The sequence below is a fragment of the Alternaria postmessia genome, assembly GCF_024291825.1.
Source record: "Alternaria postmessia strain BMP 2775 chromosome Unknown scaffold_8, whole genome shotgun sequence".
Lineage (NCBI taxonomy): Eukaryota > Fungi > Ascomycota > Dothideomycetes > Pleosporales > Pleosporaceae > Alternaria > Alternaria postmessia.
This window is the reverse complement of record NW_026260081.1, coordinates 284,563-302,965: the sequence shown is the minus strand read 5'-3', so window position 1 is coordinate 302,965 and position 18,403 is coordinate 284,563. Positions and strand designations below refer to the sequence as shown.

The window sequence follows — 18,403 nt, the reverse complement described above, 5'->3', positions numbered from 1 at the left end:
ACCACAATGCACGGCAAACAATTTGAAGAAATATAAGCACGTTTTTATTCGAGAGTATGGAAAGAGTCCATGATGTATTAGCACACCTTTCCCAGGGTATATGGCAATGAACTCAGCATCCCGCCCATATTCCACCACCCAAGCAGCCACTTGTGAATGTACATAAAGGTATCGAACATGAAGCACTCCTCGCTAGAATGCATGATATCAGAAAAGACAGACCTGAACACAAAATCGACAGACAGTAAGCCATTATATCGTGAATGAAAGATGCCATCGCTCGCTAGAAAAAACATATCGTCTCATCGAACCCTGTGACGCCTGGGTATAGGATACAGATGGTCCCTTTCCATCTGCTATGCTCATAGGCCACCTGCGCCAGGTAGCAGCATCTCAATGCACTTGGTCAACAAATTGCTTGCCTCGTGCAGCAACTCCCACCGCGTCTTCTTGAACATGTCTCTCATAATGATCAACAGTCCCAGGCAAGCATTGCGGTTAGATGTCTTGCTCAGGTCCTCTGGCGATCTAACACCGCCCACACGGTTGAGGTAGAGTACCATGTCCCTGACTTTGTCGTCATAGCTTGGAAGTTGGTACGGCTCCTTGACTGGGCCATCAAGCGCGAATCCGTACGACCAAACAATTAACGTGGCAAAGTACAGCACCCATGGCCTATTGAGAAGGTAATCATCGCGCGCCGAGTAGGAGAAACCAGCACTAGATGGAGTGTTGGGATTCAAACTGTGGTCCCCTGCGACCATGACGTTGGAAAGAAACCGGAGCGCATAGAAAGTGGCGTCCCGGGCCCGGGCGGTGGGGGCCCACATCTCCTTCATGCGGCGCTGTGCGCCATTGTAGTCCTGCGGGGTTATCGACCTCCCAAGTAGTCTGGGAGCGCCTGCATAGATCTGACAATCGACGATATCGACGTGCATGGCCATATGCGCCAAGTGATGGAGGACAGTCCGAGATTCGAAAACGTTGTCGTCATCGACACCATGAGAGTATCCGTATGAGTTCGAAGCAGGGCGGTCCTCCGACCGGTTCAGTGAGCTGTCGAAATCTTGCTTCCAGAAGTCGAAAGCACGGGTTAGCGATCCTCGCCACTTGTCGCGTCCACCTAGTGCAGTCGTTACACCAAGCGAGCTGACTTGCAAATCCCGCTGGTTCATGTGCCATGAAACGCTCAGCAAACCTGCCATCAGTATTGTGCGCCCGAAGGAATTGGTCCGTACGGTCTGTCCATTCAGCGTCTTCTTAAGACCATCAAGGAAGGACATTGGTTTGATGCCGTTGGAAGTCAGGGATTGTTCAACCCGACCCACTTCGGAACTACTCGTTGCAGACCAGAGGGCTTCGTCGCATGGCAGTGGAAGACGCATCTCGTGAGCAACCATGACAGCGCTGTGGCCAAACATAGTAGCGTGGATGCTGTCCATAACAAAAGCCGCGAATGCCGCCCTCCTAGTAGCCTCATTCGTGATCCAATGGTTCCACCATTCGTCAGGCGTGTTTGCTCCGCCAATGCCATTACTCTTTCCATCTTTGACGCTAGGAGGCGAGTCCATGGCTGACCGTCCGATCAACGAGCTTCCACGCCTCATAAGCGTTAGTGTTGTGGCATGATGGATGTGTGCTCGTTCATGCAACGGGCGTGTAGAGTACATCTTCTCGAATACTTCGAGAAGGAGCAGACCCTGGAAGATCCACAACTTGGCAGGTGGGCGGAAGTCAGCGTCCATGAAAAGTTCCCAACGCAAGTGCCACGCCAAGAAATTGGCCAGCTGGGCGCAAGCCTGTGTCGTCTCTTGACCATAGTTCTTTTCTAAACAAGAGGCTCCGAGGCACATGATGGCGAGTAATAAGAGCTCAGGACAAGTGCTTGCGTTGAAGGTTGGCTTGTGGAGGATTGGCAGCTGCGGGTGGAAGTGAACCCAGTATGAGCTAATGTATGTTTGCATCATGTGAAGACTCAGCACATGGCGGCTGTCGTCTTTATCGCCCTCCATGATATCCTCCTTCTGCTTCTTGACTGGTGCATGGTCTGTTTCGTTAAAGCGCAGGTGAATAAGGTCAAGGAGGTCTTTCCGCTTGTCTTCAGACAGGGCAGATTCTGGAAGCGTGGTATCTAGTATGCTGTGAACAGCCATTGGATGTGCAGGTGGTGCAGGGTTGTTCAGGTAGCCCGCGACTGAGGGGTCATAGTTAAAATACGGGGCTTGAAGTCCAATTTGGGATGACGCACCAGCTACGGGGTTTATTCCGCCCGGATAATCCATGGGCGATGCGCCTCCTGGGTTGAACTGATTGTCATTGAAGAGCCAGGCAGCGAAGTCGTCTGCCATGGCGAATGGTGAGCGACTGTACCCAGCGCCACCAAACATTGGTATGGCATAGGCAGGGTTCTGCTCCATTATGGCGTCAGAGACGTTCTGCATTCTGTTGTCTATCTGGCCAGTGGACTCGACACCGTTCATGGGCGTCTGACCAGAAGTGCCATTGTAGAACTGGTTCTCTTGTTCTCGAGAAACTGGGGTGCCGGCTGATTGTGGATACTCTGGTGGGGGTAAGGAGGAGAAGGGAGGGAAGTTTTGTTGTGATTGATACGCACTTGCGCTGTTTTGATAGCCAGTCGAGGAAGCGGAGGGAGTATACTGGGATGGTGTAACGGCAGAGTTGAAAGGTGAGCTCGAGCCATACGAGCTTATGTTTGAAGTCTGCGCGCGTAGATCGGGCCGGGTGAAGTTCCCATTACCCACATGTGGGGAGTTGTGGAGAGACGTGCGACGTCCACTATAGTTGCCCAAAGCGGCCGGACGTGGTGGGGGTGCAAAGTTCCCGGTGGCCTGGGGCTGCATATCGTAGGGCTTAGCCTCTGAGCCACTACGGTAGGTATCGTCGCTCCCTGTTCTTTGTAGCGAGTCTTGTCTGCTGAGAGTGGTGGTGGAGCCGGGAGAGTGGAAGTTTGGCGGCGACATTTGGTTGCCAGGGCCAGCGTTGGAGGCACCCGAGGGCGGAGAATGCATGCCGTGCGGGCCTTGGGTCTTGATGCCGTGTGGTTTTGAAGGCGGTGCATTCTTGCCACCCAGTGCAGCTGTTACAATAGGATTCAGGTTGTGCATGTTGAAGGTATCCTTGCGCAGCAGTTGCGAGCCTCGTGCCGTGTGTCTCTCCTTGTGGCGCGCGCATAGGTCTTGCCGAACAAAGGATCGGTGGCAATCGGGAAAGTCGCAGTGGTAGATTTGCTTGGGATTGTCTATGCAATGTCAGCCTCGCCCTACCAGCTCTGTCGAGGCATGTTGAAAGTGCTGCACTCACGGTTCAACTGGTGGCGGTACAGATGCTCTGCGCGGGAGTAGCTCTTTCCACAGCCCTCGTGCGGGCACTCGAACTTCTTGTCGAGGCCCTTTCTGCTGCGCCTTCGCTTCCTCGAGGAGCCATGGCCGTCGCCCTCAGCATCGCCAGTGTCGCCGTCTTCGTCTCTGTCGCGTCGACGGCCACGGGCGTCGCCACTATCTGGCGATGCGGGGGTTGGAGGCTCGTTTGCAGTGCCTGCAGTCGTGTCCATCTTGTCTCGGAACTGCGTCTGGATCTTGCCTAAATCCGACGCGTGCGCAGCATGCATAGACAGGACTTGCGCCGTCATTGCCAGTGGGAGACGGAATGCAAATGTCGTGTGTCGCGACCTTGTCTCGGTGCGCGTCTCTGGGGTCGAAGGTCGGGGTTGTGTAAATGGTGTTGATGTTAGTCTAGAGGCGCTCGGCGATGGGCGTGCATGCTGCTTTGGGAATCACACGGCAGGCGAGATGCTGGGGCGGGCAAAAAAGGGACGGCGTGGGTTGCCCAGATGCAAATCGGCGGGATCCTGGGCGATGACTTGCAGGTCGACGTCGGAGAGCCTCTGAGCCTCTTAAAGTGGAGGCGCGTGTGTCGTGTGGTGTAGTGTCGTGGAGAGAACCCTGGCCTGGGGACGTGGGGAAGAACGACCGTCGTGGGAGCAAGCAAGACGGGCGCGGGCACCCTGGTGGGAATGCAATGGAGTGGACAAGGCCGGTGCCGACTTGTGACTTGTGACTTGTGACTTGTGACGAACGACAAACCACCAGCGATCGGGACTTGTAGTCGTGAGCCGAGAGACGCTTACGCTGGCCTACGCCTGATGTCCGCAGTAGCCGCGATAAGAACCAAGATGCCGTGGCAGTGGATAATGTCGTCTGCACTGTGCTCCAGCCTTCCTGGCAGGCAGTGAGGGGTAGGCAGCCAACCTTGGAATCTTCCGACGAAACCCAGGCTCAGCCGTCAGCAATTAACTTTCATCCACGGCGGCTGTGATATAATGCTCGCGCCCGCCTGCAGCCCAGCCTGAGCATCAGAGTGTGGAGAAGCGACAGCCCTCGGTGGCGTGGGATGGGCGACCGCGGGCGCGTGGGGGCTGCTCAAGCACATTTAGCTGATGTGCCCTTCTCCATGGCCGTCACCACTTCTCGTAAACCCGCCTTCTCTTTGGCTGGACTATCGAACCGTCGATATCAGCATGTGCCTGTTCATGCACCCTATGCACGGAGCTGCACGAGATTCTGCACCAAGCAGCTTTGGACACTTTTTCATTCCAGACCTTGTCCGAAAAGTCATCCTTCCGACATCTGATACTGCTCATTCCTTCCGTACCCGTAGACCATGAGTCACGGTCCTCACTCACTCACTCTACCATCGCTCAGCCCAACCACTCCTTCACCATGGCCCAACAAACAACTAATTTCCACACCTCATCACACGCGCGCCACACACGGCCCTTGTCCCATTCGCCAGCATTTACCCAAGTGCTAGCGTAAACTCGGCCCGTCGGCCTCCAATTGATACTTGCATGCTGGGCGCCCTACCCCAGGATCTTCTTGCCGCGCAGCGCGACGAGAGACGCATCTACGGACGGGACCCGCCAATGAGGAGCGGGCCGGGAGTCACCCTATGCTTTTGCGGCAATCGGAGCTCGGCGAGCAGCTCGTCCAACGCCTGCCCAAATTTGATGTTTGTCAATTTATACATCACTCTACTTGCGTATGATCAAGACAGCAAATGGTTGTTTGAGCCTCATCAGCCCTACCTATCCTTAGGGACGTTGCAGGACAGGTCATGCTGTACAACACGACAACGTGGATGAGTGAGGCCTGCCTTCTGCGAAAGCCGCCCCCAACCACCGACTGGACCAAGGCTCTGTACAGATAAAATTTCCCTTCCTTGCCACTGAGGTGCCAGCCACCACGGAGAATATACAGCATAGCATCGCATTGCTTTTGTTCCTCCTCCACGTTTCAAGGCAACAGTATCTTTCCACTTTCGATCAGTACCAGCATTGACCCTGTCTATACAAGTCTCATGGGCAGAGATAAGGCGCCCCGCGGGAACTATAGACGCCGCTACTTGAGCTACTGTCCTGGTTGGTCTTTAAGATATAGTCTTGAGGGAACCACTGTGCATCTCTTTGTTAATGATGCACCGCCATTACGCATCGTTTGGTCCCAACTATCATCAAGCACCGATGTGACGTATCATGAAGTAATGCGGCGCCTCTTACGAAGGAGCCCGTGTTCCGGAAGTCATCTCCGGTTCTAGAAAAGTTACCCTGAAGGTATATACTTGCAATATTCTGCAAGTATTACATCAGTAGTGACAGCGAATACCTGGGATCCCTCTTTTTGCGCGAGGATACGATTCAGAAGAAACAAATTTCTTCGTACATGTCATGTCGTGTGAAATTACTATGTGTAGACTGATGTCAAGAATAACATCAGTCTTTTGCCTTGCCAAGTCATTATCCCCTCCATCTCCCCCTACGCTAAAAATACAGTAGGCTGCCTCCTCGTTAATCAAGATCAGAGATAAGCTAATCCTCAGCCTTCGGTTCACCCTCTTCGGATGGCTTGGCAGCAGAGTCAGGCTTCTTCACCTGCTCCGAATCTGCAGTGTCAGGCTTGCTGTCATCCTTGTCGGCTTCAGCATCGTCCTGCGATGATTCCTTTTCGGTATCTTGGGCGTCCTTACTGCTGACCTCGGCTGTCTCGGTAGATGCTGGCTCTGCCGCGACATCTGTATCTTGTTTTTCTTCTTTTTCGGGCGAAGTACCCGCTACTTCCTCCTCGCTTGCGCCTTGCTTTGCTGCTTCATCTGTGGCGTCTTTGGCTTCTGGTGGACTTATCTCCGGGACCGACTCAGCCTCATCTTCATCCTCGTCTTCGTCTTCGTCGTCGTCGTCGTCTTCTTCTTCGTTGTCTTCGATGGCTGTGATATCTCCATCGCTGTCGCCATCTTCGTGTTCCTCTTCTCCTTGTGGTGATTCGAAGATTTGAGTAACAGGCCGTGATTGTAAGCTTGGACGTTCCTCTTCTTCCTCGTTCTCTTCCACAACTGTTTGCACGATAGTAGCTCCCACTGATGGCGAATGCCTGTGTCGTTTGGTTGTACCGGCTGTTGATAGCGTATGATCTGACATGCCCTCTGCCAGCGTGTTGACTGAAATCTGTGATGATGAATCGGAGGGCTCTCGCTTCATGATCAGAGGTGGCGCTGATGGCTTTGCCTCTGTTGATGGTTCAATGCCCTCTGCCTCTGGAGGGATGGTGTAGTTGTCTTCGGGTACCAGACCATATACATCGCAGACTGTCTTGTAGAAGATGTATAGCCCTGTCCGTCCCTCGACCTTCCAAAAGACCTCTCGGTGCGAGTACCATGCGTGCGCAAATATCCTATATACGCGTCTGAAGATGTTGGTCAACTGGCGCATTTGCGAATGCTGCGTCGACTGGTCGGTGCCTAGCGCGAGCCTCGAGGGAAAGTGTTTCGGCGAGGTGAGGGTATTGGCGGCCCAGTCGAGGGTGTGGCAGCAGTAGTCGATTGCGCAACACGATTTGGGAGGGTCGTGTACCGCGCACAGGTACTGCCACTCGGAAGCGCGCATCTCTGGACAGGTCAAGGAAGAACAAGGTGGGTCGTCTGCGAAGAGGGCGGTGATGATGGAGTTGACTTTCTGTATGAGGAAGCGGCAGAGCTCATATAGCCACAGAGTCCTGTCTACATTGGCTGGCGATTGTGCAATCTTGAGTGCCATGCTTCTGTCCACTGGTACGGTGCCGTTGGAGCCAGCAGGGTGCGTCAGGGAATTGTGGAGGGCTTTAAGGTGTTCGGTAAGTTGGAAGGCCGAGTCAATCTGCGCATCTTGTCAATCAGGCACCGTCTTTGCTGTAGTCTGCCCCAGCGCACCTCTGATAAGTCTACGAGCGGAGGTCCCTCGGCCATGTCCTCTGCCTTGGTCCCTGGCCGTATTCTCCGCTCCGCAGCATGGTCGAGGTTACTGAACAGCTTCTGCTGCTCTGGCGACGCTGATACCGGTGAAAGCTGGTCTTCTGGAATGGGTGGTGGGCTGGGAAGACGGGGCGAAGCAGGCGACGTCATTTCGGCGCGAGATTGAGTAGTGGAAAGGGCGATTGCTAAGGCTGTAGACGTCGGTGATCACTTAGGCGGGGTGTTGTGCGTTGTTGACATCGGACATCTGGAGCTTGCCCAGGCGGATGCATGGCAGTCGCAGGGGTCCTTCCAGCTAGTCGTTACGCGACCACGCTAACTTCATCGCGGGCTCAGTGGACCATTTTCTACATGACTCCGCCCACCTCACGACGTCATCTGCCAGCCATGGACGGAAACGTATCAGACGACGAAGTACCCAGTCTCGTTCAGCCAGAGACCAACACCAAGGTCATCCAGGATCAGGATGAAGATGTTCCCACCCTTGTGGCTAGCTCAGACGATGCACCCCAGAGCAAAGTGCCCATCACCATCGTCACAGGATATCTTGGCGCGGGAAAGACGACCTTGCTGAACTACATTTTGACTGAGCAGCATGGCAAGAAGATTGCCGTCATCTTGAATGAGTTTGGTGACTGTATGCTCCCTTGCATTTCAGGCAAGACACCAACCTAACGCGCCTTAGCAATTGACATTGAGAAGCAGCTCACTGTTTCCGATGCAAACTCCACGTCTGCCCAACCAGCGCCTTTTGTACCGCTAGCGAACGGCTGTATATGCTGTTCCGTCAAGGACATTGGCGTAGCAGCCATCGAGAATCTAATGGAGCAATCCGGCCTATTCGACTACATCCTCCTCGAAACGACTGGCCTAGCAGACCCTGGAAACATCGCACCCATGTTCTGGCTCGACGATGGCTTAGGGAGCAGCATCTTCCTAGACGGTATCGTCACACTTGTTGATGCAAAGAATGTCTTGAAGAGCTTAGATGAAGGATTAGGCGATGAAGAGAAGATTGAAGAGAGAAAGAAGGAAGCTCATGACGAACACGGCCCGCTATTGACAACAGCACACTTGCAGATTAGTCACGCAGATGTGATCATCATCAACAAGACCGACTTAGTCTCCGAGCAAGAACTACAACAAGTAACTGAGCGCATCCGGTCTATTAACGGCCTCGCTCGCATCAAGACGACAACTAAAAGCCAGGTTCCCCAGCTAGAAGGGTTGGTACTAGACCTTCACGCCTACGACGAAGTCACGGATGCAGACTTGAAGTTCGCAAGCAAGGGACACAGTCACCTCGATCCAACAATCACCACTTCTACTATCTCTTTTCCTGCTCTGGCACGCGACCAAGTCGACAAATTCGATTTGTTCCTCCGCAATATTTTATGGGAGGAGACACTGCCTACTGAAGCTGACCATAAGCCCTTTGAGATACACCGCTTGAAGGGTCGTGTTCTAGTCAAGGATGGCAAGATACTTCTTACGCAGGGTGTAAGGGCTATCTACGACACGAACGAATTAGACGCCAAACCGGATGACGGGAGTCAGGAGTCAAAGCTGGTGCTGATTGGGAGAGCTGTGGATCAAGAGGCCTTTAGACAGAGTTTGATGGCTACGTTGGGGGACTTTCATTAGAGTTCCATGATCTGACCAAGCATGTCAGGTCGTAAAGTAGCGAGCTCATCAACGTTGCCTATGGGGATGTACAATATTGTAAAAGCCATATGACCAAAGACATAGAATTTTATGAACCGACACTAGTTCTCTGTTCTTCCAGCTAAGCTAGCTTCAAGCTCCTTCGAATAACGAACGACTCGCCTCAACTCAATAACCTCCGTCACCTACACAATACCTTTCTCATTCCCAACAACAGCGTTTTCATTCCCAGAAGAGGCATCACCCGACAGTGCCGCAAGACCAATCTCATGGTTGATCTCAGCCATTCTCTCCTGGTCCTTGAGCGCAGTGCCCTCACTACCAAAGATGGTATCCATCTCTTCGAGAGTCAATCTCTTCGTCTCAGGAACGAAGAACCAGATAAATGCTGCACCAATTGTGGTAACCATTCCAAAGAGAATGTATGTTCCGTATGTGATATTCTCGAGTAATTCCGGGGTAATCTGTCCAATGATAAAGTTGTTCATCCAGTTGGACGATCCACCAAGCGCAGTACCGTATGGTCGTGTGGACAGAGGCCAGATTTCTGCCACGATCGTTAGACTAGAGAGCATCAAAGTGTAGACGAATGGACTTACCAGCGATCAAGATCCAAGCACAAGGTCCCCAAGAATATCCAAAGTGGATAACGAAAAGCCACACCATCACTACTGCCGCCCATCCAGCCGCACGATGGTTTGCAAAGTTGTCAATGTTCTTGGCGAGGATAACGGCGATAACGAAGTGCGAGAAAGCCATGCCAAGGGCACCGACGGCTAATACGGGTTTACGGCCCAGTTTGTCAATGTACAAAACAGCTGGAATGGTGGCGATGAACATGACTATTCCAACAACTCCGGTAGCAAGGAGTGACGTGGTGGTACCAGTCAAACCGATCTGCTCGAAAATTTGCGGCGCATAGTAGAGAACCTGATCAATCGAGAGTCAGCGTATATCCTAAAAACTGTCAAAGTAAGTATTGAAATCATACGTACCGCATTGATACCGGTCCACTGTTGGAAGAACATGGTGACAGTAGCAACGATGACCCTCTTGAACATAGCCTTAGTCTTGAAAAGGGAGGCAATGGCAACAAACTGAAGTTTGAAGATGTTCCATGCAGTCTGCTCTCGAAGATGGGGAAAGGCCTCAGCAACACTACGCTTCTCGAACATGGACTGAGCCTTGATTTCAAGGAACTCCAGCTCGATAAGCTCATGGTCGACAGGGAGGTTGCGAAGGGATGCAAGGTTGTTCCTAGCTTCCTCTTCGCGGTCATGGTGCATCAGCCAACGTGGGGAGAAAGGCATCCAGATCATGCCGATGATGAGAACAAAAGCCGGCACGAGCTGGAGGCAGATAGGTACCAGCCACGCCGCGTTGGACTGAGTCTCCAATGTAGTGCCCCCGATGTAATTGGTTCCGTAGTTGATCCAGAAGCTGATCATGATGCCGAATGTGATGGCAAGTTGTTGTAGTGCTACAAGAGCACCGCGAACCTCACTGAAGACAGTCAGCATGTTGCTCCATTGGATAAAAGCCGGGGTCTTCAAGGGCACTTACGGAGGTGCACATTCGCTGTTGTACATGGGAACGATAACAGAGAGACCACCAACTCCGATACCACTACAAATGGTTAGCAAGAATTTGGCTAGTTTTGGTTTAGGCATTACTAACGTGATGAAGCGGCCAGCTAGAATCTCCTCATGTCCACCGGAAATTGCAGTGATCTGCACCACAACGCCGATGATGAAGATTGCTGTAGCGATCAAGATACCATACTTTCGAGAAAATGCCTCAGCAACGAAACCGGACATGACGGCTCCAAACCAAGCACCGAGTTCCAGGATAGCGGTTAGCCATCCCTTTTGTGTTGCATTATCAACATAGCCGTCAGTTTCTGTTCACTGTCAGCGCAAGTTGAGGATAGAATTCGGGAGTACATACGTGCTCCAAAAGATGGCATAGCCAAGATTCCGCTGAACATGCCCTGATTGTAACCATACAACACTCCTCCAAGACAGGCGAACAAGGCGATGAGAAACACCTTTCCATTCTTTACCAGAGCCCTAGGACCACTTGCACCCATTAGGGCTTGACGTCTCTGAAGCGCGGCATCGAAGCCTGTCGCACCGCCGCCTCCCCCAGCCATGATGATATCCGATGATCGATATGAAACGCCTCGGAAGGTTGATAAAAGCTTCAAGTCGAAGTCGTCTGAACTGTGTCCCAGGCCACCAGAAAGCTTACATTTCTACGCTGGAGCCCCCAGGCTTATGTATGGGGTGCAGGAGCCCGCACCACCACCTGCACAATCATCCAGGACCCCAGTGACAAGACCGCAACAGTGTGGGGAAACAGGCGTCCACAATCTTTCCAGAGCATCGGTAATAAGTGCTCTTTAACCCCTTAAGCATACCAAGAGGAAACGGTCTCTGGGCAACATGTAGAACACGGCTTGAGGAGTGCCAAGCCAAGGCTTCAAGTACACTTATTGGACACGGAAGAGAACGTAAGCCTCCACCATCCTTGGCAATTATGTGCCGCTCCTGATGTATTCGCCGCTGATGTCGTCCTGTTGCTGTGGGCCGGGTGCCAAGGTCCATCCGAGGAGGATTTAGGCTAAATTTGTTGGCAAGACGAGATGCGTGATCGGTTATGAGTGACTTCGTAGGAGCGGAACGCCGACATCATGATGCTCCGAGAGATCCTCCTACGGTTGAAACGGCAGCTCCAGTAGCTTAGTCGCGACATAAGAGGCACAAACCAACAGTCTTGAACATATGACTGCACATCACCCGTTGGCAAATATGGAATCTAAGAACAGACTGGGCGGCTGAAGGATGAGCGCTGACGCAAGCAAAGGCATGGCGCTCAAATGGTTGTAATCCACCAATACGGCTACTGGTTTCATCGAGAAGGAACACAGTATGCAGAGAGAAACCCCTCGATAGTCGCTGGCTTCGGTACATGAGATGATCTCCTGAGGATGCAGCTGACGCTTGCAGCGATTGTGTGCTGCCGGCAACCTTCTAGCCTGTGTAGCTCGATCGGAGAACCGGGAATTTGCATTAGGGACATTACAGTAGGGATGAACAAGATACTGTCGATTACTCGTAATAGCTGTCGCGCTACCCTAATTGCAACCGGTCGATGCGGATGGGATAGTAACTGAACGATGGAAGCTAACGACGGCGGCCCGTGGGGAAGGAAAGCCCCACTCGATGGCGTGTCAGCGGAAACGCGTAGGACGCTTCGGCTGAGACACGACAATAACATCAACACCAACAATTCTCCAACGACACGTAACTGACTTTGCAAGCATGGCGGTCTCTATATTCCAGCGGAAGTGTGATCTGATCTATCTCGTCTTCTTCATCGTGCACTTGCCAGTAATGCTAGGTGGGTCTATCAACATGAATGTTTGGTTTGGAAGCCTCTCTCAGTAGCGTAGCAACTTCACATACACGAGGACTAGACGTCTTCGCATCTTGTGTTCTATAAAACTTTTTGATGGCTTCCTGAGTCAACGCATCCGGTCTCCACCTTCAGGAAAGAGACTGATCAGTACTGACTTGTCACAGCATTCGACCTCACAGCCTACTACCCAATCCAAATCAAACCCCTCTGGATGTCCTCTCTACGCGACTGGTACATAGCTACATATGGCGACCGTTTCTTCTATAACGCTCCAGCCTGGTTCCCCGTTCTAACTTTCCTTGAACTTGTCTATCATCTTCCCGTAACTATATGGGCCATTCCCGCCTTGTTGCGCAACGATCCACGCGTCCCTCTTGCCCTGCTGGTCTTCGGTATGGAGACCAGTTTGACGACGTTGGTCTGTTTGGCAGAAATGCTGAGTTGGAATGAGTTGACGTCGGCACAGAGGGGTGTGCAGGGACTGGGTGGTATGTACGGGGGTTACCTGGCTGCCGGTAAGTTGCCTATAAGGGTTTTCAGCTCACCAAGACTGCTGAAAAGAATGCGAGATATTTTTTCCATGAAGCTAACAGGGACAGGTATCTTCATGACTCTAGACTGCTATGCCAGGCTGGATCAGACGATCGCAAAACTACACCGAGGACTAAAACCGGTGACAAAGAAGGAGCTGTGAAACCATTCCATCTTAGAATAAATATCTGAGGATGTTACCATGAAATGCATTGGTATGGAGACCCAATGCATTCCGGCATAAGCAGCAATTTCAGGGAGCACAAATGAAGCGAAGGGACTGGGGCCAAACTTACAGGAGAACAACTATTGATAATCGGAGCTCATGCGTTGAACACATCACTATGCATGGATTGGGTTATGCACGACATCGATTTTAAATAACTTGCATTGGAATATCGTACCACCATGATGTCCGTCCGCCTAAGAAATTGTGTAAAATACAAAAACAACGTTATACTTGTACGCTTCGTGCTCCACCAAGATTCTCAACAGCATGTTCGTAATAATGACCCCTTAGCGCATGTCTACCGTGACGCCGATGTCAGCTCGATAGCGCCCTAGCCCGAATGCTAATCGTTCCTATCGTACAGCCTTACACGTATCCCAACAAGAACGCCTAAAAACGCCATAGCGAAAAGAAACTGTATCGAGATAAGAGACGAGAGATATTGATACGGACACCGAATGTGAAGGAGCCGTGCAGCAAGTGAAGAAGCAGAAGAGGGTTTAGCTTTGTACAACACGCCAGTTATCGTGGGCCACGCCGATTGGAGGAGATTGTAACCTGCACTTGGTCATGCTTAATCGCCGATTTTTTGTTCGATTCGACGATACTGCTGGCAGGTGACAATGTTGTACTAGGCGTACAAGGGACCGATTGAGGCACGCATGTAACACCCAGTATATGCGCCTCAAATTGGATTGCATATACCTCTAGGCCATACATGAGTTTTCATGTCGTGCGTCAGAGGTGGTACGAGGTCTGAGCGGGTCCATTCCAGCAGCTTTGGTTGAGTATGTGCCGGGGCCTGGCTGACTATGTCGATAATCGCAGGTTGTTGTTGTCGTGGTAGTGCCGGAAGTTGCGGATTTGGAGAGGAGGAGATTTATCGAAAAGAATTACAGAAGCTCAAAGTAAATCAGACCCAAAAACAAGCGGCTTTTTTTGTTGGTTAGTAGAAAACCTTGATGGTCTTTTGGTCGTCGTCTTCTTCAGCCAGCATCCACAGTTCATTGACCTTCTTGGCCGTCCCAGATCTTTCTTCAAACTCTTCACCTAGCTTCATCACGCAGCTAAAAGCGAGACTCCAGCCATTGACTCCAGCCGCATAGAACGCTTCCGCGACGGCAGCCTCGCGACTACCGCATTTGAAAAGTTTGTAGATCTGGCGGCCATTGAAGTGGGCACCATGAACAAATGGGTCGCTAGCTTGACAAGTGCTGAAGACCAAGCAGTAGATGAGCGGAATGCTTTCAAGTACTTCAGACTTTGTCTCAGTGCATTCACGACATATTCCAGCATATCCATCATGGGTAGTATGTCCGCCAGTGCACTCAAAGATATCATCATCTGTCGGTGTTGTCATCGCTGCTGACGCCCATACCTTGGGAGTTTCCAGGCTGACTGGCCGTGCGTTGAGCAGGGGAAGTAATTCGTCCGGCGCCCACCGGTTCGCCTCGAGCGTCCTGATACTTCTAAGATGTGCTTTGGTAGGCTTCTCATACCAGATCTCGGAACTGCCGTGTTTCAGAAGCCACTCAAACTCCTTGTAATCTGCGACGTGGGCTGAAGGCCTCGTCATCAAGACATTGCGGCGAAAAGGCGCGATACGAATTACGCGGCTTGAAAAGTCAGAGATAGACTCGCTCGTATATTGCACCTGGATGAACTGGTTCGGCGTGTCGACTTCTGCGGTAGGATTGAAAGATGTCCCCATTAGGCCAGCGGGCGGCTCGGGTGGTGGGGGTGGTGGCTTCGAAGGGTCAGTATAAGACATCCTGAGAACACGCATATCTTACTGGTGGTGGGAATGAAGCGGGAGGGGCCATTCCGATCATGCTAGGAAAGGCCGGCATTCCGGCAGGCGGCGGAGGAGGTGGTGGAGGCGGCGGCGGCGGCTTCTGTTGTCAGCTTACCATAACAAACTGGGAAGACTATGCAACATACAGGTGGAGGAGGTGGCTGTCGTGAATGTCAGAATCCTTCTCCATATTGCGTCAAAGACAACTTACTGGGGATGACAATGGGGGACAATCATTCTCCAGACTCGAAGGACTGGAGTCGATACGAACTGGAAGCTCGGTAACAGCAGAAAAATCTCTATCATGTTTCGTAGACTCGCTAGGTTGACACGTTTTGGCTCCTGCCTCCTTTAGGTGGTTGCCGATATCCATAGTAGAAGACACGTTCTCAACAAAGACAATGTCATCACCTTCCATATTGGCGTCGTGTAGGGCAACAAAGAGTGGCGTTCTGACGATGTTGTCTATCGAACAGGTTGATACCTCAATCAGGAATGTTTTTCAATTCTAATTTCGTAGATGTGGGAGGATTCAATGCAGTCTTTCGGCCTGAGGCTCAAAAACCTGATTGAACAAGGACTTCAAGGATAAGCTTAGAATTACGAAACGTGGCCAGGTTTTACTTGAATTGAGATGAGGCTCTGGGACGAGGCAGCAGATAAAAAAGCTCCAAATATCGTGTGGGCGATGTGCATGCTGATATGCTGTTGTGCTAGGACTGGAGTGATTAGCGACTCTTAGCCGTGCACTGCTGTACGTACAACGCTTTGACATTGAGTTACCATGTCTATGCAACTGCAACTAGCAGCTTTATATCCTAGCACTAACGTGAGTTGGCGTACTTCTAGGGCATTCAATAGAACCCCAGGATAAATGACGCCACGAATCATCGCAAGCCAGAGATCCTATCCTCGGATGACGACGTTACTTAGACTAAGCGCTCTACCCTGCACTTTTTATGAGGCGATAATGATAGTGACTCGACTCGTTATCTTACGTAGAATATCCATGACTGCGCCGAGCGACTGACCGTTTGTCATTTGGTGTGATGCTACACGGTCGCGGCACGCTCGACAGTATGCCTAGGTTACAAAAAGCACAAAGCCATTCCGGCAACTTGGCATAGCGTGTGTACTAATCGACGATCACACATAAAGTGAGGCAGTTGCTCGTCCACAAGTAATGCGGGTCCTCAATGCTGGCTTGTAGAGGCAATTCAAAACATTTACCGCGATGAACAGTGGCAGGGCTGTAGGCAGGATACTCCTTGCTTGATCCTTCGAAATATTGAAGACCACAATGTTGCGAAGTCTGCAGCAAAAGACTGAAGCAAGACTCCGCTATTGGCTCTTCGCGTCTGGGGCTATAAAGCTTATTGGCCTCACGAACAGCCGGAACCATCGCCTACCTGCCTGCAGGTGTTGGCAAACATCATCCGATGACGGTGAACATGGTCCTCCAGAAGTCTTGATGCGGGGCCGAAAATAGTTATTATTTCGTTTTGTTCCAAGCTCCCAAGTATCGAGATCGAGTCTGCGTCGATCGCATTATCCAGGAAACAGCAATGATTCCCTTGATTATATATCATCCCTCAGTGACGCAGCTGTCGGAGCGGCAGTATCCATGGAAAGGCCTTCCCGAAGATTCCCGGGGTTTGTGCAGTAAACTCATGCGATATGCGGGACAATTGCGGCACTGTCACACCGCAAGTGCGCCATGTCGTCCGTCATTGGTAAGTGTCCAGGCGGGGTATCTGTCGAACTCTACATGTACAAAGTAATACTTGAGAGATTATATGTACTTGTCTGGGTTGAGATCCGGAGATGGTACATGTATTCATCTGACAAGGCATTGTACCTGCATCCCAAATCGGTTTGCCAAGCCTTGTGCCTGACCCCAGGTATGTTCACCGGACAGGCGCCTGTCGATCTACAATGTAGTTCCAAGACTCTTATCATGCCATAGTGAGGCTGGAGAGACGCGTGGACGATGAGCTTCCCAGGTAAGAGTATGAGGCTATAATAAGTCTTTCTCCAAAATTGCAAGAGCGGGTAGTTGAGTACGGCGATTGGTTGCATCGTTGAGGCAAAAGGAAGGCTCTGGTTCAGCAACTTTCAGGTCGGCAGCTTCCATGTGAGGGTGCTGTTATGTTGAGAGCATCTCGTCAACATGTTAGGAGGTCGTAGAAGTTCGAAATCCAAGTGTCAGCGAAGGTGGGATGAAGGTGAATATGTGATACAAGGACATGTCTCGTACTTAAGAACGTACTGAAGATGGTGGAAAATCATGAGAGGAATACGTGTCGGACCAAAAGCCCAGCTGGCGCCTTCGCCATGAAATGAGGCGAGAAGGTGTGGGAAGAGCACAAAGACCTACTGTATTGGGATAGTAACAGCATGTGAGAGCAAGACTAACAATATGAGCATAAATGAGGCGTGGTTTCCATGGGCTCCCTGGATACTTCTATATTGAGAGAGGAGAGTTGCAGTGAGGCAGAATACGTGTGAAGTCAAGATAGAGATGAAGGACCTTTTGGAGGACCTTTTGGAGGCCGTCTAGGTAACAATGGGGACAACACGTGATTCTCGGCGTTTAGCGTGGAACGCGCCCTGAGAGGATAGGCGTCATCGCAGCTTCCCAAGCTCGCAACTCCACGCCAAAGGCATCTCCACATCGCCATCCCGCTACATCCACTCTACCACCGCATCCGTTGACAATAAGCTTGCGCTGAAGCAAGCCGTCGCATCGCCACACACAACCCCATACACGGTCGAACTAGCGCATCAATCACCCAGCAACCACAATGGCGAACGGGTCAGTTCCGCGCAAAGCAGCTCTACAGCTAGCATCAAACTAATACAAGACAGTTGGGCACCTATCATCGGGCTCATAGTCACCGTCATCTTCTGCGGCGCAGCGTGGTTCCTAGCTCCCAAAGGCGAAAACCAAACGTACGTTCACAACATCCCTTCGCCCAAGTCCACACCCACACCTACAAAGCCCTGTTTGCGCACCAAGTCCTCTTTGGAGCTGCCCCTCGCCAACCCCGAGGATCGAAGTGCTGGTGGAGGCAGGCGCGTCCGCTTCGTCGACGACACGAGCAGCGATGGCAACGACAGCGAGCAAACCTCCCCGTCCATATCTGAGATGAGAACTTGAGAAGCAGGGAGGAAGTGAGAGATATTGAGCTAACTTGATTGGATAGGGTCTGGCGATCTACGCTCGTTCTGTCTGCTGCTGCCATGTACATCATGTGGGCTATTACTTTCCTCGCGCAACTCCACCCTCTTATCTCGCCTATCCGAGGCGACTTACGGCCAGAATACAATGGAGGACGCTAGCGCATTACGTTTGTGGATCATAAAGGCGTGAGGAATATGCATGTAACAACGACGGTTTGGGGTAGCCTACACCAGACGACAGAAAGCACCAAAGCATATACCGAAAGGATGCATCATGCTGG

At 51.6% G+C, this 18,403-nt stretch overlaps 7 protein-coding genes across 7 annotated transcripts; 3 read left to right on the top strand and 4 right to left on the bottom strand.

Moving 5' to 3' along the window:
- Positions 1-362: 362 nt before the first annotated feature.
- J4E82_002103 (uncharacterized protein) lies at positions 363-3,649 on the bottom strand (the record flags this gene model as incomplete). Its single annotated transcript, XM_051728406.1, has 2 exons — positions 363-3,259; positions 3,322-3,649. The coding sequence occupies 2 exons, from the start codon at positions 3,647-3,649 to the stop codon at positions 363-365; spliced, it is 3,225 nt and encodes a 1,074-aa protein (XP_051591819.1).
- A 2,235-nt stretch (positions 3,650-5,884) lies between these two features.
- On the bottom strand, positions 5,885-7,449 carry J4E82_002102 (uncharacterized protein; the record flags this gene model as incomplete). The annotated part of the gene is made up of 2 exons (XM_051728405.1): positions 5,885-7,204; positions 7,258-7,449. The coding sequence occupies 2 exons, from the start codon at positions 7,447-7,449 to the stop codon at positions 5,885-5,887; spliced, it is 1,512 nt and encodes a 503-aa protein (XP_051591818.1).
- A 237-nt stretch (positions 7,450-7,686) lies between these two features.
- Positions 7,687-8,943, top strand: J4E82_002101 (uncharacterized protein; the record flags this gene model as incomplete). Its single annotated transcript, XM_051728404.1, has 2 exons — positions 7,687-7,936; positions 7,985-8,943. The coding sequence occupies 2 exons, from the start codon at positions 7,687-7,689 to the stop codon at positions 8,941-8,943; spliced, it is 1,209 nt and encodes a 402-aa protein (XP_051591817.1).
- A 206-nt stretch (positions 8,944-9,149) lies between these two features.
- J4E82_002100 (uncharacterized protein) lies at positions 9,150-11,053 on the bottom strand (the record flags this gene model as incomplete). Its single annotated transcript, XM_051728403.1, has 6 exons — positions 9,150-9,511; positions 9,564-9,894; positions 9,960-10,467; positions 10,528-10,590; positions 10,642-10,864; positions 10,912-11,053. 6 exons carry the CDS (start codon positions 11,051-11,053, stop codon positions 9,150-9,152), a joined length of 1,629 nt encoding a protein of 542 aa, XP_051591816.1.
- Positions 11,054-12,287: 1,234 nt separating this feature from the next.
- On the top strand, positions 12,288-13,078 carry J4E82_002099 (uncharacterized protein; the record flags this gene model as incomplete). The annotated part of the gene is made up of 3 exons (XM_051728402.1): positions 12,288-12,366; positions 12,549-12,899; positions 12,984-13,078. The coding sequence occupies 3 exons, from the start codon at positions 12,288-12,290 to the stop codon at positions 13,076-13,078; spliced, it is 525 nt and encodes a 174-aa protein (XP_051591815.1).
- Positions 13,079-14,090: 1,012 nt separating this feature from the next.
- J4E82_002098 (uncharacterized protein) lies at positions 14,091-15,357 on the bottom strand (the record flags this gene model as incomplete). The annotated part of the gene is made up of 3 exons (XM_051728401.1): positions 14,091-14,891; positions 15,086-15,100; positions 15,151-15,357. 3 exons carry the CDS (start codon positions 15,355-15,357, stop codon positions 14,091-14,093), a joined length of 1,023 nt encoding a protein of 340 aa, XP_051591814.1.
- Positions 15,358-17,743: 2,386 nt separating this feature from the next.
- On the top strand, positions 17,744-18,281 carry J4E82_002097 (uncharacterized protein; the record flags this gene model as incomplete). The annotated part of the gene is made up of 3 exons (XM_051728400.1): positions 17,744-17,754; positions 17,808-17,891; positions 18,146-18,281. 3 exons carry the CDS (start codon positions 17,744-17,746, stop codon positions 18,279-18,281), a joined length of 231 nt encoding a protein of 76 aa, XP_051591813.1.
- Between the last annotated feature and the right edge of the window lie 122 nt (positions 18,282-18,403).